This window comes from Falco peregrinus, chromosome 4 (genome assembly GCF_023634155.1).
Source record: "Falco peregrinus isolate bFalPer1 chromosome 4, bFalPer1.pri, whole genome shotgun sequence".
NCBI classification, from domain to species: Eukaryota; Metazoa; Chordata; class Aves; order Falconiformes; family Falconidae; genus Falco; species Falco peregrinus.
The window spans coordinates 100,757,960-100,783,098 of NC_073724.1; the positions used below are offsets into that span (position 1 = coordinate 100,757,960).

Below are 25,139 nucleotides of genomic sequence, written 5' to 3' on the forward strand. Positions count from 1 at the left end.
GCTTTCGTGTAAGCAACAGTTTATCAGTGCTGTACAAATCAGATCTCATGCTCCTCAGGCAGCACTCCCTCCCTCTGAAGACAATTTTGGGGGTTGACTTTATTAAATATGCCACTGTAGTTTGAGTAATAGTTGCAGAGCCTTGCTCTCATCTGGCTCTAAAGGCAAAGCTAAGATTTTAGTGGTTAAACACTTGATGCTGCTTACATTGGTATTAATGAGTAACAGGGAATACCAACAGCAGTCATGTGCCATTAAATGCAACAGGGTCATACCAGTGCCAGGTTGGGTTGAGTGAGGTCACGATCAAGTCCTTGAAGCTGCTGTGCCTGTATTGGGAAATCAGTCTGGGCCCAGGCAAAGGAAAGATTTGGTCTGGCTGGGCTTGGACTCCGTGGTGCCATTGTCTGCCTGGGAGCAGCCCAGGAAAGCTCCTGCTGTAGCCTGGCTGGTGCAGTCAGGGGCCCTGGGGAGCACACCCAAAACAGCACACCTGAAAGCAGCACGTGTGATGAGGGGCAGGTATCCAAGACAGGTGTGCACAGCTGGAAAGCACCTTGTGGGGAAGCTGCACCTTGCTGGAGCAGGAGATGGGGACCAAGCAAGGTTCCCCACGCACTGGGGAACATGGGTGTAGTGCCATCGGCATCTGCCGACACTCAGGTTTGGCACCTGATTCCTGCCAGTAGTGCTGCCTGGGCGATCCGCTCTGTAGGTTTGGCTGACGCTCTTCTCTGGGAGCTCAACTCGATTGCCTGAACATAAGCACCCAGTGCTGCTTTGGTGCTGATTGTTTCCCCCTGTCTCCAGGGGCTGCTTCTGGATGTCCCAGGCCTCCCATAGGTACTTGCATGATGCATGGTACGTGTAGGTTGGGAACATGGCTCTGGGTGCCTGTGTTCAGGCAAGAAAATTTCACCACAGATTTCTACAGGCTACAGTGACAGCTTTAACATCTAGCTAACATACAGGCACCTCCGTTGCAGCCATCAGAATTTAGATGTGGGAGTCTGGAGCTAAATCCTACCCCAAGAGTGACATATTACATGGGAACAATAGCAAATGAAAGTGTAGCCTGGATCGAAGTAAATGTTAATTTTAGGTGGTTGTATTGGTAGGTATACTGCTGTCAGGAAAAAGATTAAAAAACATTTTAACTAATATACTGTTGTAGGAATCTAGCTGTCCAGATAAAATTAATTCATTTGCATTGGTATAAATAAGTAGAGCTGTTTGTGTCTGCAGTTTCAGAAGAAATCTAATAGTGCAGCCAAAAAAGCAAGATAAATTATCCTGGTTGCTAGCGTTGGTGATCCTGTGCTGTTGGTAGATTAACAGGTGTGAATTTCAGAAAACCAAGTATGGATTTGGCTTAGACCTTTACTTCTCAGAAATCTCAAAATCCCTTAAGATTTTTGAACAACACTTATAATGCATGTCAGTGCATGACGTTTTGATTTTCATCCTATATGAAGTGCCATGTATATCTCTACTCATGTATAGATGTTATCAATAATAATTGTGTAACATAAACCTGATTTCACCTATAAAGGATTAATGAACAGAATGCCATTTGGGATCAGCGGTGCTGCACCAGTATAAAGCCAGTGGCAAATGGAACAAAATAGTTTCTTCAGAATTTTTTCATTGATGTCAAGAATCACACTTATGCTGAAGTGACTGCAGTACTGGAGCCTATACGTTGTGTGCTGGATATTTTATTCCTACTAGTAAGAGGTCACTTGATCAGATCCTGCTTGAGTAGGTCACTTAGAGGAATGTGAGGTTATCAGTCTGGTTTCCTCTGATTTTTGCTATGAGGGGGTTTTGTTTTCTGTTTTGTTACTATTCTTCAATGGTTTATAGAGCTAAGTCAGTTCTAAAAATACACGTCCTTCAGCATTGTTTATTGCACAGCAGAGATTAATCTGGCTGTCATTTGGGTCACTACTGTAGGTGGAGTGCTGCAGAAGGAAAGCAGTCCTCTCTTTGCAAATGTTATTGCTCAAGATAAGGGTGTAAAAAGCAGATTAGGAGATGACAGGTGACGTGTCCTTCTCTCAGTCTAAAAGTACAGGATCATGGGATAAACTTCGCCTGACTGGTTACACAGAGAGTGTGCTCACATTTGTAGCTCTTATGGACAAAACCAAAAGATGACTCTCATGAGCTCCTTTCTCAGTCTCTGCGTATGTGGAGACCCTTTACCTGTGTCTGATTCTGAGGTAAGAACGTTTATCAAACCTGTGATTTTGCTGCTCTGACCTCGGAGGGGCTATGTTTAAGGGACAGCTTCACTGAAGCTGTGTTCGTGCACCAGCCAGGGTATCACTCTCTGCTGAATTGTTTATACTGTTAAAACTGGTCCTGAGCTAAAATCTGCAGAGAAGGTGAAGCATGCATGAGTGACAGGGGTGATGTCATAGAAATCAGAATTTATGCAGGTGCTCTATTTAGAATAAATTTCATGCTGTAAGTGATATAATTGAATGTAGAGCAATGTGTGACATGGATTGTTTTTCATACCTTAATTGCAGTAATCATGTTAAAATGCTGACTGTTTAATAACTCTGCCTACTAGCTAAAGTGCTTCCATACAGTGAAATTTGTCTTAAGCTGTCTTTCAAATAAAAGCAAAATCTGCCCACTGTATCAGGCAGCCTTCTGAAAAGGCTCATTGGAGTTGCACTGGCTTGGCTGAAAACAGTAGGTGGAAAGGAAGGTGGCAGAAGATTTCACAGGCATCATTGTGAAAGGCTGATTCTGGGCAGCATGTTTGCTTTGAATATGCAATGCTTGAAACGCTTTCACCTGGTCTGAAACAGATGAACAAGATGTAGCTAGAGACAGACGAAATGTTGCCCCTCTTTTTTTGGAATACTTACTGACTTTGAGGATTGTCAGAAGTGCACTTGGGTAGACTGAAGATATCCCAGTAAAGAAGTAGGCTGCTTTTTCTAGAAAAGTCAGAATTAGTTCATAATTTGTATGAGAACTGGGGCAGGGTTCACTTGCTCAGCAGTGCTTTGAAGTTTGTCAGTCAGTCACTTCATCAGGTGTTCATGCAAGCTCCCACCCAGCCCAGAAACACCCATCTTCCTTTCTCTGTTTCTTTTATGTTCTTTAAAGAGGAGCCAGGAAAAGCTAAGGAAACAGTGAGAATTTGGAAATTTTAGGGAAAAGTGAATATAAATTTTTATGTGCAGTATTTTTCCTCAAAAACTGCAGGGGCTTTTGCTAGAAAAGTTTACAGCAGTATTACTCCAAATGCATTGAAATCCTTAAAAATGTTCCCTCTAAGAAGTGCTTTTATTTCCAAACTTTTAGTAACAATGCAATTATGATACCTGTAGGCATGAACCTCCATGAGCCAGGTGTGCTGTTAAACTGGAACAATATGCTCATTTTCCAAGCTTTTGCTCTAAAAACATCAGGTTTCTTCCCCGTATTTGTGTTATAATGTATCTCTGGTCCTAATCAGTATGACTGTAACCTGCCTGAGCATATAGAAAACTAGCTTCTCCCTTCCGAAACTGGATGAGCTCGCTCACCCAATTTGCACGTGGCTGCACAATCTCTAGATCTGACCCAAGCGAGAGTGTAGGAGGGAGGGTGACTGCCCACTTTGGTATTAGCTCACAGTTACATGGGATCAGCAAGCAGTCAAACTGCAGCCTTGCTGTTTATTTTCATTGCTGAATAGAGTTAAATCATAGTATGGTTTGGGTTGGAAGGGACCTTCAAGATCACCTAGTCCCACCCCCCTGCCATGGGCAGGGACACCTCCCACCAGACCAGGCTGCTCACAGCCCCATCCAGCCTGGCCTTGAGCACTGCCAGGGATGGGGCAGCCACAGCTGCTCTGGGCAACCTGTGCCAGTGCCTCACCGCCCTCACAGGAAAGAATTTCTTTCTAATATCTGACCTAATCTACCCTCTTTCAGGTTAAAATTGTTGCCCCTTGTCCTGAAACAGAACAGGGTCTTAAAAAAAAAGATTAGTCAGGATGAGTTTGGTACAATGCTCTGGGTGATGCTGTTTGCGTTGAGAATGTACTCTGAATAATTAGAAAAGATAAGGTGGGCAGCTGAAAGAGATAAGGAGACCATCAAGTCAGGAAATCACTGAACAAAGAAAATTGAAAGGTCTACTCCACCTAGATCCCACCTATTGTGAATGGAATGGTTAGGTGTCAAAATCAAATGAGTATGTATGTAAAGATGTTGTGTAACCTCTCATGAAAGCCATATAAAATACCTGACTTTTCAGTGAAAACTTTGGGAGCTAGTTTGTCCGGTGTGAATTGGCTAGCTCCCCACTGTTGCACGAAATAAATACCTTTGCTGTTTAAAGACAAAATTTGTCTCTGAGCAGTTACTGTGTGCCGTTTTGGTATCAGTCCTGTCACTACAGACCTTGGTAGTAAGTCCAGAAACACAGTGAGCTGGTCGAATTATTTCTACTGGTGTTACATGTAACATGTTACTTGTGCACAGGAACAAGTCCTGTGAGCACCAGAGCTGTCTTTCCAAGACATCATTCAGTGAATTCAGTGTTTATGATATGGTCTGTCTGTACTGCTGAGGTAGTAGGTGAGTTTCTAGTATTACTAGTCATGTTTGCCTAAGAGGTGCTGATGGCTGAGTGTTAACACAAGTGTTATCTCTGCACAAGCATCACGATGTCTTTCTTTGCAAAGTTACTGTCTTCCTGAATTGCCAGTTGCATTTGTTGTATTTATGGTAACTCTTTCTTTTTAGCAATGTTAAGTTGATCTGCCATATGAAAAACTCACAAATGTCAGAAAATTCTGTGGCTTATATGACTTGTTCACATTTAAAAAGGTTGTTTCTGATGACCACTGGAAGAGGTCCCCATCCCAGGATGAAGAGAAGGCAGACACACAAAAGGTCACCCCCAGGAGATGGGGCTCTGGAAAAAGATCTCGACCCAGACCTCTCTCAGACTATGGCCAAATGTCGATCAGAAGTTTCTCTATACCAGAAGACGCGGTTGCAGTGGAATCTCAGAATACAGACTGTACGGATGGAGAAAATCAGCCAGGACTGGCTTCCATCGGGTCTGTGATCCAAAGCAAGACAGTAGGCTACCACAGAGGGCGAAAAAGAAGACCCATCTCTGTAATAGGTGGGGTCAATTTCTATGGAAGTGGTCCCGCAGAAGAGATAGAAGGTCTGCTGACACAAGTAAGATAAGAGATGTGCTCTCTGCAAACTGCAAAAGACCCTTTCACTTCCTTGTCTCTGTCTTCAGCCTAGAAAATAGAACGGATGCTTCCTTCTCTTCCTTCCCTTTTGTCAGCTGACGTTGTGTACTTACAATTCTGCTTTCCTGGTCACTAATTACTTTGTCTTGTTGTTAAAAAACAAACCAGCATGGAATAAAACTGACAACTGACTTGAGGATAATCTTTTCCATATTGTAAATGAACCTTATTTCTTTCTTGGAATGGTCATTATGTCTCTTATCGGTATATAAGAGCTTATTGGTGTGCAATGCAGCTGTGTGCTTAGTCTCCTTACAGAGTGTAGGGCCTGAGGAACAGGGGAGTACAAACAAATATGATAATACACATTATTCATTAATTGTTTCGAATTCTCAAAAAACAGGCCGGTTCAAAACCTTTGGCATTAGCCATGGTGTTAAAAATCATGGTGTTGGCATAGCAAGGAAACTTAAAACTAATAAGGACATTGCTTAAGAAAATTGGTAATAGATTGATAAATTAATGAAATAAAGGAAGAACCTAAAAAACCTGGCAATACAAATAAAATGTCTGTTTATGTACTATTAGATTGACCTGATGGAATGAACGTAGGAAGCCTGTAAGAAAACAGCGTGTGATTGAGTTAGCACTTGAGCAGTACCTATATACTTACTTGCCATCTCTGTTAACTTAGGCAAAACAGTGAGAAATAAAAAACTTCTGAAAGAAAAATAATTCCTTTTTCCCTGGAGGTAGTCCTGAGTGGGTACAATGTGTAGAGGAACTTAACTGTGGTGTTGGTAGTGGTGGCCCCATCTTCCAGTTGGTTACAGAACTTCTTCAGACTCACAGGCTTTTGTAACATTGCACTGATCAGGTGTTTTCCACTTAACAGAAAAGCTGAAGGGCTCCCACTTAAAGCAGTTGTCAGGCTGGTAAAGCAACAGAAAAAAGGAATAGTATTTACATCCTCAAAAAAGTGTGGTTCTAGTGGTTATTAATGGAATTTGAATCCTCTTAGTCTTTGTCACGCCACTAAGTCTCCTGCTGGGAAGTTTAGTGGTACTCTCCCAGTTGAAATCAAATGCTGAAATAATGCCAGGATTTTCAGTCTCCCCTGAAAAGCGATTTTTAACATGAACATTGTTATTATATATTGCTAATTTTTTCTTTAGAATTCCCTGATGAAAAAATGTTTCTTGAAGCAAAACTCCAACTGAAGCCAGTGAACCTTTTACCCAGGCAAAGGCCATAGTTTCAAATCCTATATCATTGGGATACTTTAAAATTAATGTTATCACTATTTAGCTTGGAGGGAAAAAAAAAGGTGGAAAATTATTGTTATAAATTTTAGGGCATCTTACTCAAGAATAATAGATGGATTTCAAGGGATAGCAAGTATTTGCAGCCCAAATAATCTTTGCTGTACCATGGCAGTGATTTAACACTCCGATCTCTTAATTTACTGCTGAAAACCAATTGATATGTCTTCAAGCCTTGATTGCATCAGTTTATTAATGGAGGAACATGCGTCAGGGCAGCTATTTGAGTTGACTTTTTCCATGCTCCGATGCTGCCGCGGATCACTGTGGTCTAGAGCAAAACTATGGAGCGTTCCCAGTGGGGCACATTTTTAACCCAAATGATGTCCTTCCCAGATCTGTCCGGGGTAGGGATCTGGACTGAAGCCTTACAAGAAAATTTTAGTTGCTTGGAAATAGTTTTGGTTTTTAATCAGACAGTGATTTGCATATAGTAATTGCCATCACTTCTATTAGCTATTTGATGCAATATATCGGACTTACTCTTTGTGGTGCCATTACGTGATAGGATCCTGGTATATTGCTAAAGCACTGAGGAAATGAGGTTTAAAGATGAGATTGTAGTTAAATCATATTCAATATATGTTGAGGGTTTTGGCTGTCATATTAGAAAGTAAATTTGTAGCTGGAATGTATAAAAGGGCTGGTGAAGCAGGAATACGTGTGCTAGAAATATTTTATGTAGGGCTTTCAAAGGCTGATCTTCACATAGATTTTTTTTTTTCTTAAAAGCTTTGAAAACCCACGGGAATATTTGAAAAGTATAATGCTAATTACTTCTTTGTTATGTTTTGTTTTGGTCTGACAGCTTAGGTGTGAGAAAATGTTTTCAAACAATACAAAATCATTAGCTTTATAACAGAGTGTCAAGAGATAGTTCATTAAAAAACCATCCCTGGTGGTTTAGATTACTTGATAGAAGGGCCTATGAACAGTAACAACTGAAAGATAAAAGAAGATCTAAAGATGAGTTTCTCTGAAGTTCATGTGCTGAGATCTGGTTGTTTAATATTGAATGTTTAGGCAAGGTCATTCAGCCTAGCTAATGGGGAGTTGTTCAGGGATGACATAAAATTAGACTCTATTTGCAAATGAAACAGGTAGGTTTTCTAATCGTAATTAAGCAAATGAATCATTTAACTAAAGAAAATGGCTTCTAGATAAAGTTAGAGGTAAACTTATTACCTCCTATTAATGAGACTCCTGGGAACTTCAGAGCTGAGGGTCATTTAGAAAATGATTTTTGTCTTGTGAAATACATTTATTTTACTTAAAAGCAGTACATTTATTTGCAGAAAGCAAGCTTCCCAGGAAATGAACACAACTTCTACCCATAGCATTTCTGGTTGTTCTTTTGCCTTGGGTTTCCCTTGAGATGTGTATTTACCATGCCAGCTGGCGTTGCGCAGGCTGTTCTCAAAGTGGTTAGATCCCAGAGCGTTTGGGCATGCAGTATTACAAGAGGAAAGTTTATATAGCATGTCTGATCATAACAGAAGGCTAAGGAGTTTTTAACGTAACTGAGCACTGTGATGTAATAAAATATTTTCTGTGATGCTGGTGGATATGGTATGCAGTGTTTAAGCAAAGTCACTTCAAAGTAGGGGATTTTGCTGCCCCTGTAATTATCTGAACTACCTGAAGAAACCTTACTTCATACCTGAGTTTTGCTCAGTTGGACTTGCTCTTAGGTTTACTAATACTGGATTTTCCTGTTTTCTCTGTAGCCTGTAACACGGCCACCCGTACCAGTGCACCAGGTACCCCCTTACAAAGCTGTTTCAGCCAGGTTCCGACCACTCACCTTTTCACAAAGTACCCCGATCGGCCTGGACCGGGTTGGACGAAGGCGACAGATGAGAACATCTAATGGTAAGATGGACAAGTCTTTTTAACTTTCTAGATCTCAACTTCATACCCCAGCTTGGTCAGGAAGTAGATTATAGTGTGGAACACAAAAGGGTGCAAACCAGCTCAGTGACAAACTAGTTTCCAGCTAAGTTGCTTTGTTTTGTGAGTTTCTCATTAGTAGCTTTTATGTTTGTGTGAAACTTGCTTTTCGCATCTACTGTTTGACGTTGCTGTGGTTTATTCTTCTGTACCACTTACACTCCTGTATTTTCCGGTCTCTATTCACATAGCTGCCTGAAGATGATAACAGAATACGAAGGAAGTAAGGTCTAATGTACTTGAGTTCATACCTGGACCATGGCCACACCACACGCATATTTTTGCATGTTTGCTATGCATTCAGCTTAACTACCTAGATAGGCAAACCTTAAATAATTAAGCAGCTTGTTTCAGAGAACTGTGTGCAGTTGCAGTTGCTTACTCAGTGTTGAGTGTAGCCCAACCAGGGTTCTAGTACATGATGGACAGGTTCTTGGAAAAGACTGTGTTTTTGGAAGCCTTGCCCTTTATCAGACTCTCCGATGTGCCCCATGTATTTTTGCTGTAATTGTTTACTATTAGCATGCAATGCTGTCTTGAGTTAATAGAAAGTCATATCTAGTATTAGTGGAACGTTTCTTGACAGGTGGGACCAGAAGAACCTGGGTTTAATACTATTTGTGTTCTTTCAGACAGCTGATAGTCTGAACAATTATTCATGTTTTGCTGCCAGGGGTTGGAAATAAAAGCAAATTTTCACTTAACATCCTTCACTGTTAATAGTGAACAAAACACTGCTGGGAACCTTCACTCTGCCTCTCTGTGGAGAGAATAAGTAAAGGTGCCTAGATCAGGGCTTGCCATGACTGGAGTACAAAATTTAACACATAGCATTTTCAATGTTTCTTTATTAAAATTACACATATGTCTACTAGTCAGTACTTGGTTTTTATGGTTAAACTAAGTTTTAGCTGCAATGATGTCCAAATTCTGCTCAAAAAAATCCCTCAACTACAAATTCATTTGTATAAGAACATGTTAAAACTGCATTTTCTAGTCTTCAATAGAGCGTGACAGTTCTCTTCAGAAGGTGCTGTCCAAGGAACAGGCTTGAGAATTTGTAACTATAGCAATGAGCTACATTATATATTATACAGTATTAGTATTTTCTTTTAAATTTATATTTTAGTAAAATATTGGGAACTACTTTAAAACCCATGTCTGGAATGTTTCCTTGCTCTATGTATGTCAGTATACTTAATGATCCAGATTAGACATCGAGGTAAATTAGACATCTACTGCCAGGACCCTTGCTGAGATTACGTGGTATCCTCGTCCCTGATTCTGGAAGGCCTACTCACAGAATAACAGGTTTGCCATGAGCTAGTTTTGAAAAGAAAAGACGCTCTAAGTATTACAGAGTAGGAATTATTTTTCTATTTTTAGTTATCCTTTGCATTTCATGTTTGGAAACTACAGTTAACCTACAGTTACCTGGACGACTGCCTGAGACTAGTGTCTTTCCAGGTATCTAGCTTTTGGATAACTGGTCTCCTAAACATAAGCATCAGGATGACAAATATACAAAGCAAGATTTCTGCCAGTCTTCAAGAGAAGGAAACCAAAGCAATATTGATTATGCTAGATGTGACTCTTATGACTCATTACAATAAGCATAGAAGTTGAGCAGGGAAAGCTTCTGAAATCAAAGCCCTGAAGGTGAGTGGGGAATATCACGGACTTAGTTTGAGAGTAGTTGCAAAGATCTATTAAGTAGCTCCAGCAGAAAATAATAAAGTGACCGGTGTCACGCATTCTGATGTCTTTCCTTTTTCTCTTAAAGTCACAAAGCATTTCCTTGTCTTTGAACATGTGAGAGTTTTTTGTTTGCTCATGTACAGTGAAATTTGATAGCACAAAAGCCCTTTATTACAGAAAGAAATTCTAAACCCAGGCACTGAAAACCAGTGGTATCTTATTTTAGTTACTTGCTAAAGCCTAATACATTGCATGTCTACTTTTATAACAATGGGAGATAGAATTGGAGCTGTAAATTTTTAGAAAAATGGCTGTTAGAAGACAGTAAGTCAGCATACTGTAGGAGACAGAATAACAACCAGCCAAGACATAAGGGGGACTTCCCTTGAGACTTAAATAGCTACCCTTGTGCGTAAGGGGTTACAAGTTTTAAATTATATGAAAGAGGTTACCTATTTATCACAGTAGAGCCATTTTTATAAGTATGTTAACAACTAACCTATCTTTTTTGCATATTGTGGTGTGGGGCTTGAATATGGTGAACTCCTTTAGATAGGATCAGGTCTGAGTAGGTGGGGTGGGATTCAGCTCAAGTTTAAGTTTAGATGTAGGTACCTACATAAGAGTTAAACGTTAGAACACCCATTACAGGCAGAGGAAGACTAGGGCTTGATTCAGTTGCCCTCCCCAGGATCCAGTGCTTGTGGGGTATCTGAGCATCTGGCAGGTATGACAGAGACCTGTTCCTTTCTTCAGTGGCAGCTGGAGGCCAGCAGGTTACCCAAAATACTTAAAATGGCGCCAAGTATGTACAATTAAACAGCTAATCGGAGGTCCTAGCCATTGCAGTCAATGAAGTAGGAACTGCCTGTGGATGAGGTGGATTGCACTCTCAGCTGTTTTATTCGTGACCAATACCTGCTGATTTAGATGGTTCACTCAAATGTGGATTCCAGCATATGGATTAACAAATTGTCTTTAATCAAGAAGGATCCTGTCCTGGATGTTTGTCTGCAACGTTAAACTACCATCAAGCTTTTTCCAGTACATCAAGGTTGTGTAACCTAGTAGGTTTCAGTGTGTATGGAGTACAGCTCAGGAACTGAGGTGCAAAAAACCTGGCTGTTGGGGTGAGGTCTTCAGGTTCTCCATCCCTGTCACTGACCAAATAAACAAACTCCCCCCCAAGTAGGTTATTGACCATAGTAGTGAACAAACAGAAGGTGTTAATCACTTCTCCAGAGAAAACAGTTCCCTGCTTGCTACCATCTCCTTGCTCCCCTGTCCTTGCTCCCCCACCCCAAAAGAGTGAGGATGTGAGTAGGACAATATGCAGGAAATGCAAATTCCCAGGTTACTGCACTGAGTGCCCTATCTGTGATTTACCGGGAGGTGGGTGGAATATATCTGATGTTGCAGGCAGCTCCATGGCAGTTGTGTTCTGTGACTAAAGTGCCTGAAAAGCTCAGGGGGCCAGAAAGACTCGTGGACAGGACCTGAAGGGGCGTGATGAAATCCACTACCACAGTCCCGGTATTGCTGGGGACAGAAAAGCCTCTGGGCCAGATGATAATGGCTATGTGGTACTCTGAAGGATGGGACTTGTAACTGATTGGAAAAGATAAAAACTATGCTGGTGAATAATGGGATTTAGTCAAATAGATAGCTGGGCTTGATGCAGACAGGACCCAGCAGTGTACTGGGAGCAGCTGATGCATCAGGTGAAGCACCTCGGCAGTCCTAGGGGCTCTGGAGGTGACGTGACAGCTGTGGGGCAGATGGGTGCTAGGGAGGATCTGATGGACAGGAGGCGAGCACTGGAGGCAAAACTGAAGCTGTCAGGTAGAAGCTAAAAGCGAAGCTACTGAGGAGGCCTACAGGAAGGCACACAATTCTTGAACGTTCCTTAGGTGTGTGCAGGATTACACGTAAGAGCTACTCTGTAAGGGTAGGATGTGTCTCATCTGACACTATAGACTTCTAAACCAGGCTAGGTGATCTTGACTGGAAGAAACAGATAATTTAGGGTGCTGTTCATTGACCAAATAAGACAAACAATGAATCTTACCCTGTGTGTCCATAATGCAGTCTGAGCCAATATCCTTGCAGGGATGAGAAGAGTTAAAAAATGCAATACATTATGTGTTTTAATTTAAAAGAGGGAAAGTAAATAAAAGTCAGAAGTCACTTTTGTAACAAAATAATTTAAAGGAGCAGAAAAAGGTTTTGAATGCTTGCAGGCAGCACGGAGAGTGTTCAAGGACAGCATATTAGATGCTTAGAGCAAATTCATGTCACCTGTCAAAACAGAATTTGGAAATGCCAGGAAAGGGTTCTGTCATTAAACACAGGGGAAAAGAATCTATCAAAAGGGGGAAAGGGCATCCTTCAGATTATTGAATTGTATCCAAATAGAAAAAAGCCCCAAAACTGTAGCAATTGTGATGTAAATCTACAGGGACATAGAAACAGTTTGCTAAAGATACAAAATCTATGACCTTTTTAAAAAATATGAGAACCTGGTAGACTACCAGATAGTTTTGTAGGCCTTGTGCCTGAGAAATAAAACCTGAGCTTAAATTAGATAAAGATTTGTCTCAAAATGTCAGTAAAAGTTTTAGAGGACCTAAATGAGTAGTAACAAATCACAAAAACCAAGACATCTAAAGGGATTTAAGAATGAAATTGCTGAGCTACTGCCTTGGCATGGAATTCATTCCTCAAAAACTGTCTCAGTACAAGGAGGAAGGCAGCGATGAGATGACCATTAGAAAGAAGTATCAGTAGGGATGCAGCAAACAGGCCAGTGAGTCTGATGATCATCCTGAGCGCCGTCACACGGCACATGCAGGACAACCAGGGGATCAGGCCCAGCCAGCATGGGGTTATGAACGGCAGGTCCTGCTTGATGAACCTGACCTCCTGTGACAAAATGGCCTGCCTAGCGGGTGAGGGAAAGGCTGTAGATGTTGTCTACCTCGACCTTCGCAAAGCCTTTGACACTGTCTCCACAGCATTCTCCTGGAGAACTGACTGCTCATGGCTTGGATGGGTGTAAAGGTGGCTGGCCGAGCCCAAAGAGTGGTGGTGAATGGAGTTACATCCAGCTGGTGGCCAGTCACAAGTGGTGTTCCCCAGGGCTCAGGATTGGGGCCAGTCCTGTTTAGTATCTTTATCACTGATCTGGACGAGGGGATCGAGTGCACCCTCGGTGAGTTTGCAGATGACACCAAGCTGGGTGGGAGTGTTGGTCTGCTGGAGGGCAGGAGGCTCTGCAGAGGGGTCTGGGCAGGCTGGGCCGATGGGCCGAGGCCAGCGGTGTGAGGTTCAACCAGGCTCAGTGCCGGGCCCTGCCCGTGGGTCACACCAGCCCACTATGATTCTGTAACAGTATCTGGAATATATAAAGAATGTACTTAGGACTTAGAAGCTGTAACAGAGAGTATCATCAACAGACTGGCAGACCTTTTTGATGAAGAGTGCGTGTGCCCTATGTAGAGGAAAGCTGTGCCCCACAAATGGATTAAGTTTTCTAATAAAAATCACTGAAGGTGTGACCAAGGCGATTCAATAGGTATAGGCTACTTGCATCTCTAAAAGGCCTTTGACAAGATCTCTTAAAAATGTCCCTTAATAGAGGCCTGGGATAAGACGGAAGATCCTCCCCTACTTTAACAAGTGCTAGGCAAGAGAGCAGGAAAGCTGTCAGTTTACTGAAGGAGAAAGCTCATGAGCAGAATCAGATGTTCTGTGTCTTCACAAATAATGTGGAAAGGGAGGAATAGAATGAAATTTTAATTCTTGTTTGTGTGCTAAATTATTCATGGTAGTGAAAGCACAAAACTGCTTGAACATCGTTGCAGAAGGACTTGACAGTGCCAAGACACAATGCTCTGTGCTGGCGGTGGGTGAATTTGGTGTTGATAAAGGCAAGGTGGTGCACATGGAGGAACACAAGCCTGCCATGCTTGCAGAAGAATGGACTTTGAGCTGGATATTGCAATTCAGGAAGAGATCTTGCAACCCTAACAGATTAAAGTGTCAGTTCATTGCATAGTAACAGTCAAAACAGTAAATAAAAGGGCAGGAATTTGTAGGAAGGGAACAGAGGACCAAACAGAAAGCTCAATTGTGCCATTGCTGTAGTATGTGGGGGCCATCTCCCTGTTCTTTTCCACCTCAAAAGGCATTTTTTTACAGGGGACCATACAGAGAAAGGCAAAAGGACAAGAAAATCTACTCTGTGTCTCTGTGTGAGGAATGATTAATGTGGCTAGGGCTCTGCAACTTGGAAGAAAGGACAATAGGGATATAACAGACTGATTAGCATAGGAAAAATGAACAGATAATAGTTTTTGTTTCCGATAATGTAAGAATTAAAGGACACCAAATTAAGTAATTGGATAGCAAGTTCAAAATAGAAGATAGTTTTCACACTATAAAATTAAACTATGAAACTAATTGCTATGCATGGTATTTCACATCCCCAAAGTTTACAGAAATTCAGAAAGTGGTTTGAAAAATTCAGTTCATTAAACACAAAGATATCTCTTCTGCCCCAGGAGGGATCTGACTCTGATCTGCAGATAGCTGGAATTTAGGAAAATACAGCAGAAAAATGCCATTACATGCCTCATCTATTTTTATGTTCTTCCTTGGGCATCTGCTACTGGCTGCTGTCAGAGCAGTGGGTGGGGGGGACCTTTGGTCTGCTCCAGGGAGGAGGGTCCTGTGATGCCAGAAGGGTATCTAGAATTGGATTTTCTTGAGTCAGATAAACTAGCTTTTAGGTTTAGTATTTTAGTATGTGCTACCCACAGCCTTTTCAGAGTGCCCTATGGAGTGGGTAAGCCAGCTGGGCATGCATTTGCACAGGGTCACTGTGGACTGCCACTGCAGAGGACAGCCTGCGCCTCCTCCTGTCCCTGGGTGATCCTGCGAGGAAATGAGCATGCCACCAGCTCACCCCAAACGAGTGCTTTTGTGGTGGTTCGGTTTGTGGCTGCACAGTTGCTAGATGTGCCCACGCCGAAGAGGGAGACCAGATCTGTGCCCTGTCACTGGCAGCACCCCACAGCGGCACTGGGTTAGTCATCAGGCAAAAGCACACTGTCCGTTCAGTTCTGCAAAAATCAAACCAAATGACTGTTTTTCAGTGATGGTTTTTATTGTGTCTTCTAGAAGAGCTGTGTAGGGTTTGATTTCATTTTCCTTTGGCATTTCCACTGCGGGTAGGGGTTTGACGTGGCAGAGAGGTTGTGCTCTGGCTAATTAAAAGCATGAAGCCTTCATTTGCAGGTCCCAGGATCATCAGCACTTCAGTGGCACTTCTGTTTGCAGGGCTGGTTTTTTTTTAATGAATTGTGTGACAAAAATGTATGGGGCTGTGTATAAACATCATATAATATGCAGTGGCTTGTTTTTTCTATGCTATCCAAGTGTCCTTGCAGCAAGAAATAATAGAAAAGTTTGGGGGTTTCGGAAGAGAATTCCTGTTGGTCTCCTGAGCAATGCAGCACAGTCTGGATTTTTGTAGGAAGATGGCATTAATATTGTTGGGCGATGTTTGGCCTTTCCTTCTCTGTCTGAGGCAGCACTAGGGGAAACCATGTGATTTCAGTGGGTGTTGAGAGGTCACTGTGTGCAGAAATGCCTCCAGGGTTTTGTGAATACATCCCTGGAGGAGGCAGCCCCCAGTTACAGGACGGGCTCAGCTGAGCGACGCAGTTTGCAGGTAAAGAATGAGCCGTAAAGATTATGGAGCTTTCCAAACTGTAAATGTAGTGCTGTGTACAAGTGCAGGTTGCGGAAGGCTTTGCGCTGCGCTGATGGGGGCAGCTCATGCCTTTGCTTCCAGCGCAGGAACTGATCCAGCTTCACTGCAGAAGATGCAGATGTAAGGGTGATAAATGCTGGCCCATAGGGAGTGAATGAAGCTGTGCTCTGTCTGGGTCAGTCCCAGTGAAAGCTGGATCGTTTGGGTACCTTCCCTATTTTCTGTTCGTAGTTTCAGTGAAAAAATGCCTCTGCCCTCCCGTTTTATCCTGGGAGCGGTCTGCTGCAGCCTTAACACTTCAGCTGCTTGTGCCCTAAATAATGATACAGCATTTGCCTGCAAAGCAAGAGAAGTTTTAACAGCCATGCAAAAAATACCGTCATTGTTTACTTCTACTGGAATTTTAGCCTGTGTAATATAACAAAGGTAGACCGATACTCCAAACAGTGTTGTAATACAAGGAACTCCCAGCTCCCTTCCAAGTAGTCTTTCCCTTTGAATCGCAGTCATTTGAATATAGATCGAAATCGCATTAAGCCGCTTTAATAAAAAACAAATGTACTCCTTGGCTTGCAGTGTTCAGGCACTTTGGGAGTGGTCTGGGTGGCGCAGGCGGCTGCAGGCACAGCATGGCCGGGGCCAGGCAGCCAGGTTTTTGTTTCTTTTCTGGAAGTTCCTCCCTAAGGGCACCCCATGATGTCAGAGAGCCGGCAGCGCAGCGGCCAGGCTGAGCTCGCCGCTGGCAGTTCCCAGCCGCGCTCGGCCTCCGAGACACAGCCGGGAGCTGGAGGCAGCCAGGGCTGCTGCTCTGTGCTGTGGGTGCCTCGGAGCCCTTTGTGATCCTCCACCAGCCCTGTAGGACCGAGCATCACCTGTTAGAGGTCAGACCTTTGCCCCGTGGTCAAGTCTGACAGCAGCATGGTAGCCAGAGGAGGAATGGCACGATTTTGGAGTCTGGAGAGCCTTCAGATGGGTACGTGTGAGTAGAACATGCTCTCTCTCTCTCCTCCCCAACCCCTGCCCTTACAGTGTTTTTAGATTGAACTGATAAACTGTGGCAGTCAGGGGGCCTGATTCTGATCATGCTTATACCATGTCATCCATGGGAGCTGGTGACAGAGCTGCTGGGAGATCAGAATCAGTTCCAGGCTGTCTTTTAAGTTTTTGCATCCCGTTGGTGCGATCAGGAAAGTCTGCTCCTACCTCTGCTATTTCTGCCTGTAAACAATAGAGGAATAGATGCAGAATCCAAGTGACTGTTTCTCGCCTGAGTCTAACTATGAAGACAATGTAAGCTTGTTGATGTGGTGCAGAATAATGAACAGTTACCAGTCCCAAAACTGCAGTCATTTTTAATCTGGGGCCAAATGAATTAAGTTGTTTTGAAGTGCTGTTGTTACTAGAATAAACCAACAGGCAGTACTGATAGTACAGTAGACATGTATATAAAGGATCACTCGGACTAAATTTTTTGGGTGTTGCTTTATAAACTAAAAATTGATGTAATGAATTTTTTTTTTTTAATAAAGCAGTTTCAAGAAGTTTCACAAAATGTATTTGAAGAGTGCTCGGATTTATGAGTCTGTAGGAAAAAAAATCTTGGTTTTTTAAAATAGGGATTCTGCATCCTCCCTGCTTAGGCACCATTAATATGAGTATATAGTTAAAATACTGGGGAGTAGAACAGAACAGAACATGCTCTGTTACATCAAGACCATGCCATATTTTTCCACTTTTAAAGGAAAGAAAGATCTTCCAAGTTTTTTTAGTGGATCTGTGTAGTAATCAGCTTTGATCTCTCTTGCAAATTAATACCCAGATGACCAAAGGTGCTAGTGATGGTATGAGCACCCATAAGGAGGGGGTTGAAGCGTTTTCCTGATAAGGTGAATAGCGGCTAGGCAACAGCGTGCCAATTAGTTGAGTAGGTGTGTGGAGTAAAGCCAGGAGTCATCCCTTGGTGACTCTCAGCCATCCGGAGCTCAGAGCTCAGCAGTCAGGCGGTACCCAGGCTTGAAGCAGGGCAGAGGAGAGGCAGGGTCAGGGCCCTGCTGCTCAGCCTTGCCTGCTAGGTGGAGGTGGCAGGTTCAGTAACTCTGCTTAAAGGCCCCTTCCCTGGCACTGGGCAGTGAGAGAGATGCTCAGCAGTCTGTGTGGCAACTTCTCTGGGACACACTAACTGTTAGAAAAGGAGTTCAGTGCTAGCAGCCCATTCTAATTTTTTTTTAATTATTTTTGTTTACTTTTTTTAATTTTTTATTATTTGATTTTTGAGCACTGTATGATTTTCAGACTCTCTAGTTATTCACAGCTTGGGACTGCCATAGGACTAAGTCTCTAGGGATAACTTAACAAGGACCAGAGAGTGCATCCAAGCACTGGGCCACTGATCATGAACGCTTCTTGATTACTAGCTCATCCCCTGATCTGTCTGAACATTACAGCTGGCTTTTCAAAGACAAACCTACTCTGAAAGTGCTGGCACTGGCATGTACTGGCACTGAGCAGTGTGGACACAAGTCAGTCAGTATTACTTGGTCCTGAGATCAAGTCCCCAGTCCCCTTCATCTGCCAGTACAGAGATGCTCACCAAAAGGATCTACCTACCCCTCAGTGATGTACCCCAAACGGGTTTTACAGTTTTATACAGAAACTGTTTATTTGCATGTGTATAGTGACAGTCACTTACTCGATGTTTCCCTTGGTTTATGTGGCTGTGTAATAAGATGAAGCCCATCTTAGTGCTGGCCTCTATTTCTTTGCACAGCTGCTTCTTTGGTCAGAAAATGTCCAATTGTCAAACCAAGAACTTTTTGTGATTTAAGGCAATGGGAATAAGTTTTTTCTCAGGCAGTCACACTGTGCTTAGTCCAGGCTCCCTGTCCCCTCGAGCCTGCCCATAGCTGTCTCGGTGCTGGCAGAGTCTGCCCTGGCACGTGGGAGAGGTGGCAGCAGCTGGCTCAGGGCAGGGGCTGCGGGAGAGGTTACATCCCTGTAGAGGATGTGACGGTGTGACGGCACCCAGCCTGGGCCCGCCGGAGCTCTCTCATCTGCCACGTGGGAAATGGCATTGAGGACTTCCCTTCTGATTCAGGTCTTTTGAGATTTCCCCTGGATGAAAACTAACTAAATAAATAATGGTTGTAGTTCTGCTTTTTGGCCTCAAAAAGGAGGATTTCTCAGTTTCATCAGCTGCTAAATGAGAAAATTCCGAAGAAGAGAAAATTTACTGGCGGAAGAGTGGTTTTCCTGAGAGCTTTGCTGCCCTTCACTTATGCTTCTATTGTTATATTTGTGACAACAAAGGCAACTTCTCAGTGATTCCTCTTGCATTGTATTATTTTTTTTTGAGTCATAAAAGTGATGAAGCAAACAGCTGTTGCACCTTTGTTTTAGTTGCTGCAGATGGTGGGACTGAATCTTCAGCTTTAGTGGATGACAATGGCAGTGAGGAAGATTACAGTTACGAGGAGCTCTGCCAAGCCGCTCCCAGGTACCTGCAGCCCGGAGGGGAACAGCTAGCAATTAATGAGGTAACGTCCTGGGCTTTGCATTGTCATAAGGATGGCGGGGTGGTGGTGGTGTTTTCCACAGGTCTCAGGTTTCACATTAATAAAAAGTGCAATGGCAGCAGCCAGCGGAGCGAAGACTCCAGCAGCCCTGGTGTCCTGTCTCTGGCACAGCCCATGAGCAGATGCCAAGGGAAGAGCACAGTGACTAACTTCACTGGGAGTGTAACTTGTTAGCCTGTGTAACTGCTCTGGAGTAGGACTCTAATTGTTTTCACTAATAAATATATGCATAGACTTCTGAAAACTCAGAATTTTAGTTTTATCCTGTAATAGGAGTAATCATAGGCACTCCAGTGAGGTGTTTTGATCTTTTAGTAATTTACAAACAGTTCGTTGTTGTATCTTTTGCCCTTCACAACCTCATTCTCTTCCCATCTCAGCTGATAAGCGATGGCAGCATTGTCTATGCAGAAGCTCTCTGGGACCATGTGACTATGGATGATCAAGAGCTGGGCTTCAAAGCTGGAGATGTCATTAGAGTTCTAGAAGCTTCCAACAAAGACTGGTGGTGGGGAAGAAATGAGGACAAGGAAGCCTGGTTTCCAGCTAGCTTTGTCAGGGTGAGTAACGCTCTTGCTTTTGCACCATTGTCATGCAAGATTCCTAGCAGGGTACAACAATTGTCACAAATGTTTAAGTGAAGGACCTCATCCTCAGCATCTTTGCACCTGAACATCAGTAGTGTAACTCCTAATGCTTCACAAAGAAAGAAGCAATGGAGAATCACACCCCAGGATCCCTTAGCTCCTCTGACACCTTTTACTCTGGCTTCTTCCTTTCTGTGGTCCTTTTGTAACCAAAGGAATTTCTCAGTGGAAATGAGGGCAGCAGACTGCTCAACCAGGAGCAGTCAGTGTATATGGAGAGGACACAGCAGTTTTCATGAGGGAGTGGGGAAAGCTGTGCTGCAGCGATTTCTTGGTAAAATAGGGCTTAATTTATTATCACAACATGGTGTAGGAATCTGGTTCAGTGTCTGAATTCCCCAGTCAGAAGTCAGCCAGATTAATGACAATATAACTCTAGAATGGTATAAAATTGAACTATGTTTGGAGAAGTTAAAGTACTTTTTGAGAGCCTGTAAGAAAGCTTGGGCCACACTATCTGAAGCACTACACAAAGTGCAAGAGATGGTTCCTGCCTTTGCCCTTCTTAGATGTCCAGCCAACACAGGCAGTCAGACAAAAGATGAAAAAGGAGGTGCTGTTATCCACATCGTACAGATGGGGAACTGTGGCAAAGGTAAACTACTTAGAAGTGTTTGAGTTGTTTACTTTTGTAATTTTTATCCATATGCTGGCTTGGCCAAAATAATGCATGAACTATTAGTAAGGGTCAGAAATAAGGTTAAGTCTGAAAAATACACAGACAGCACAACAGGGTATCTCTTAGATACTGTGAGTAGAAAGCCATGTATTTAACCAGACAGAAATTTCAACACTCTTTGAATAAACAGTGGGTACAGTGAGATAAATGCTGTTGTGGAACCCTCTGTATAAGGTAAGAATGGGAACAGTTCTGTGGCAGGTCCTCTCTTAACTGTAAGAAGTTTGTAACAGATTTATCACATGTTTTACTTTTGTAAAAGTTTGCTGCTTTACTCAAGTTTGCTTTGTTTGTTCTGGCTGCAGCTGCGAGTTAATCAGGAAGAAGTGCCAGAAAATTGTAGTAGTATCCAGGATGAAGAACAAGATGCAGATATTAGCAAGCATCGTCAGAAAATAGCTGAAAACAAGGATCAGATGAGAACCAACGTTATACAGGAAATTATGAACACAGAACGAGTCTATATCAAGCATCTCAAGGACATCTGTGAGGTACATGCTTTAATCTGAGGACGTTATACTGACCTAGTGTGAACAAAACATCCCACATAAGCTGAGAACCAGAGTGGCTTCTCATCAAAATATTCCCAATTGCACTTCTGACTTCTTGTGTCTTCTTATGGCTTTCCTCTCTGCTGACTGGCCTAAGGCACCACTTCCTTTTTTTTGAAAAAAAAAAAATAAAAAAAAATCCCATTTTAGACATGGAAAAAGTGCTTTGGTTATCTGCCCAATATTTCCATAATAATGAGAGAAGGAATTCCAGTTTATTTAGAACTTTTTAGCACTTGGTTTAGGTAGAAACCTTTTAGTAACTTTAATAACATCAGTTACAGTTTAGGGACAAACTTTTTGAAAGTAAGAAAGTGCAGAGAGGATGTTTGCTGGGTAAGATTTTTTTTGCTTTGTTTACACCAGCAAAGGGATTTTTGCTGGGTGCATAGATGCTATGAAGAAGTCTTTAAACGTATTTAGAACTACCTTGCTTGTTTGAACTACAAATTGTGGGGGGTGTTCTGCTTTTTGTTCAAATTTTGTTGGATACCTACGCCTGGACAAGAAGCTTCTTTATATTTTTCACTAAAGTTTGCCTCTTCTAATGCGGACTGTGATGCATTTGGCCTGTATTTGACTTGTGTTTGTGGTTAGCATCTGAAAGGGTGCTAAGGAACCTACCTTTGTACCCTTAGTTTGCTAGCTCTCTCTTTCTCTGTATTTGCCGTGTTGTCATCCTTTAGTTCACCATTTGTCGTTAGATTCTTTCATGGACAACAAAGTAGGCAAGACAGCAGCGTTTTCCTTTTTTTTTTTTTTAGATCAGGCCTTTTTAATGCATTTTGAAGAAAGAAAAAAGGGAAAACAAAAAGACAAAAACTGGTTGCTAATTAGCTAATTTTCAAACATGTGTAAGTTTTGTGCTTTAGATTCACTATTTACTTAAGCTAGTAAGCTTGACTGTGTCTAAAAGATGAGGGAGGAATCTGTGTATACAGCTGTGTTGCTGCTGTGGTTAGCATAGTTCTAGGACTTTCATATTTTACTGACCTATTAATTCTTAGACTGATATGAATAATTAATTTTCTTTTATACATAAATTCTATACCTCTTTTTTAAAAATCTGACATGCCTCTGAGTTTAGTACAAGAGAGTAAACACACATTTTCCAAGTAGAGAAGTGATGCTCCATGTTCAACATGTGGGGTAGAGATACTCTGCTTTCCTCAGAGTGAAGCTGTGGGGTGATGCAAACAGGACATGAGGCTGAAAACATACTCAAGTAAGACTAAGCCAGAAAAATTAATGCAGATAGTAATCCAAATTTGCAGGCTCTGCACTAGAATGAATCACTGGGGCTGCTGCCCTCAGGATCATGAAGCTGGAGTATACTGCTGTGGTTTAATCCCACACAGCTGCTGGCTCACTCCCTGCCCCTCCAAGGGATGGGGAGGAGAACTGGAAAGGAATGTAAAACTCAAGGGTTGAGATAAGAACAATTTACTAAGTGAAATAAAGCCAATAGTAAAAATAACAACAACGACAGTTATAATGGAAAGGAAAGAGAAGGGGAGAGTAATGAAATCCACAGGGAATGGGGAAAAGAAAACAAGTGATGCACAATACAACTGCTCACCACCTGCTGACTGCTGCTCAGCCGTCCCCTGAGTAGTAATCTGCAGGCCCTGGCTTCTTCCCCCCCCCAGTTTATATACTGAGCATGACATCCCAGGGTATGGAATACACCTTTGGATAGTGCAGGTCACCTGTCCTGGCTGTATCGCCTCCCAATTTCTTGTGCCCCTCCAGCCTTTTTTCTGGCAAGGCCTGAGAAACTAAAAAGCCCTTGATTTAGTATGAACATTACCAGGCAACAACTAAAACCATCAGTGTGTTATCAAGGTTGTTCTCACATCAAATCCAAAACACAGCACTGCACCAGTTACTAAGAAGAAATTTAACTCCATCCCAGCCAAAACCAGGACATGTACCCAGAAAAACATTTTACATTCAAGAAGTGTCTGCAGTCCGCATTACAAGAGCCGCACAGGAATTAATTTTCCTTTGTGGAGTTACCCTCCTAACAGTAGTAAAGGTGGTAGCTGGCTTGCAGCATAGCCACTGCACAGCTGTCAGAGCAGATGGCTGTGGAGGAGACAGGAATATTCATAACAGTGCCAGCAGTATTCAGGGTTGCTTCCTGGTAAACCTCACTGGAGCAATTGCAAGGCTTTTTTACAGCTGTCTGCTCCCAGAGCAATTTGGGGGAAACCTGACTGAAAGCAGTCAAGCGGAGGGGCCTGGCAGATAACCCCTGTCGTAGCAGTTAACCTTTGCACTCATCTGTACCCCGGCACCGTAACTGATACGAGAGCAGGAGCACAGCAGCTATTCCTGGATGCTCAGCCCCTGCACTGTGTCCTCAGCACCATGCTCAGCTGTGTTGAGCGGGTACCTGAGGATGTGCTGGCTGTGCGTGGCAGCTCGTGCTGCGTGTTTTAGCCCTAAAGGGCCCCTGATTGTACCTCTGCTTCTTAGCTAGGCAAATGCCAAAGCGAGCTAATGTCGATTAATGATGGCAGAGCAGGATTTGCTCCGAGGGCGTTTTTAAACTGGAGGACTCGGTTGTGTATCTCCTTGGGTATGAATAAAGCAAACTGAACCCCTGTGACATTCTTAGAAGTAAAGAGAAAAAACCTGGAAAAGAGAGTGTATTTTTATGTGCAGTCTGGCCAGTACTATTACCTCCTTCCAATACCGTAAGGATTTTACCAAACAGCAGCGTTCTGAGTGCATTACATGTTCTTTATTTTGCTTCTCTGGCTTAGACTGTGCCCTGCTTACCCACCAGTTAAGGAACCAGTACTTCAGCCCTGGTAGAAATTGTCTTTAATTGTTTTAGGGTTTGTTCTTATCCGCATAGAGAAGAACTGTTATGGCGCAGAGTAATTGCTATGAAAAAGTGAGGCACCTAAAGTAGTAGCGTGCGTGGGGCCTTACACCGGGCTCGCCTCCAGCTTGGCAGGTAGTTGTAGCAAGGAGATGCGAATGGGCTTTCTAGACTCAGCAGGTTTCTGATTCCCCCATTCATTTATGTTACTGTGAGGCAGATGTTGGAGTGCAAGAATCAGTATGTAAACGTTTCAGATGCAAATTTGAAATCGCGTGTGTGTGTATGTGGCTGGGAAACTACTGGCCTGTAAATCACGGGGGATTTGCCAGCTCAGATGGGCTTGTTTCAGAGTAGAACCTGTTCTCACATCTTCACGCTGAAGAGTTTTTTTTATTTCATTTCCAGGGTTATATTCGGCAGTGTCGCAAACATACAGGAATGTTCACCGCAGCTCAGTTAAGCACCATTTTTGGAAATATTGAAGATATTTACAAGTTCCAAAGGAAGTTTCTGAAGGATCTCGAGAAACAGTACAACAAAGAGGAACCTCATCTAAGTGAAATAGGGTCATGTTTTCTTCAACATGTATGTTGCAAAAGTCAATTTTGTTTATGAAATTAACAACATATGATAAGAAAATGCTAAGTTACCATGTTAGGAGGGGATTTTAATAACAAGTGCTTATCAAATACTAAACTAGGTATAGATAGCATTTTAGAATGTAAAATAATTTACAATTAAAAAATTATTTAAATGTTTTAGATTTCTTCTTATCTTTAGCAAGCATGTAACACTACACAATTTTAAGTTTCCCTTTCAAAACTGTAATGATCACAAATGAGCTGGACTATCGGTAGTGGTCTCATCTTGGGCATGCGAAA

The 25,139-nt window shown here is 42.6% G+C and overlaps 1 protein-coding gene across 8 annotated transcripts in view; it reads left to right on the forward strand.

Annotated features, from left to right (window-relative positions):
* Nucleotides 1-25,139, forward strand: part of SPATA13 (spermatogenesis associated 13) — a 161,054-nt gene that overhangs the window by 122,695 nt on the left and 13,220 nt on the right. For 5 of the 8 annotated variants that reach the window (XM_027789349.2, XM_055801458.1, XM_027789368.2 and 2 more), the window contains exons 3-8: nucleotides 4,845-5,207; nucleotides 8,277-8,421; nucleotides 19,370-19,506; nucleotides 19,926-20,105; nucleotides 21,177-21,362; nucleotides 24,664-24,843. In XM_027789349.2, the coding sequence (XP_027645150.2) occupies nucleotides 4,845-5,207; nucleotides 8,277-8,421; nucleotides 19,370-19,506; nucleotides 19,926-20,105; nucleotides 21,177-21,362; nucleotides 24,664-24,843 (1,191 nt within the window). Of the gene's footprint in view, nucleotides 1-1,641; nucleotides 2,226-4,844; nucleotides 5,208-8,276; nucleotides 8,422-16,732; nucleotides 16,947-19,369; nucleotides 19,507-19,925; nucleotides 20,106-21,176; nucleotides 21,363-24,663; nucleotides 24,844-25,139 lie in introns of those variants that run through there. The other 3 variants (XM_027789386.2, XM_027789364.2, XM_027789393.2) reach the window with 3 other exon arrangements.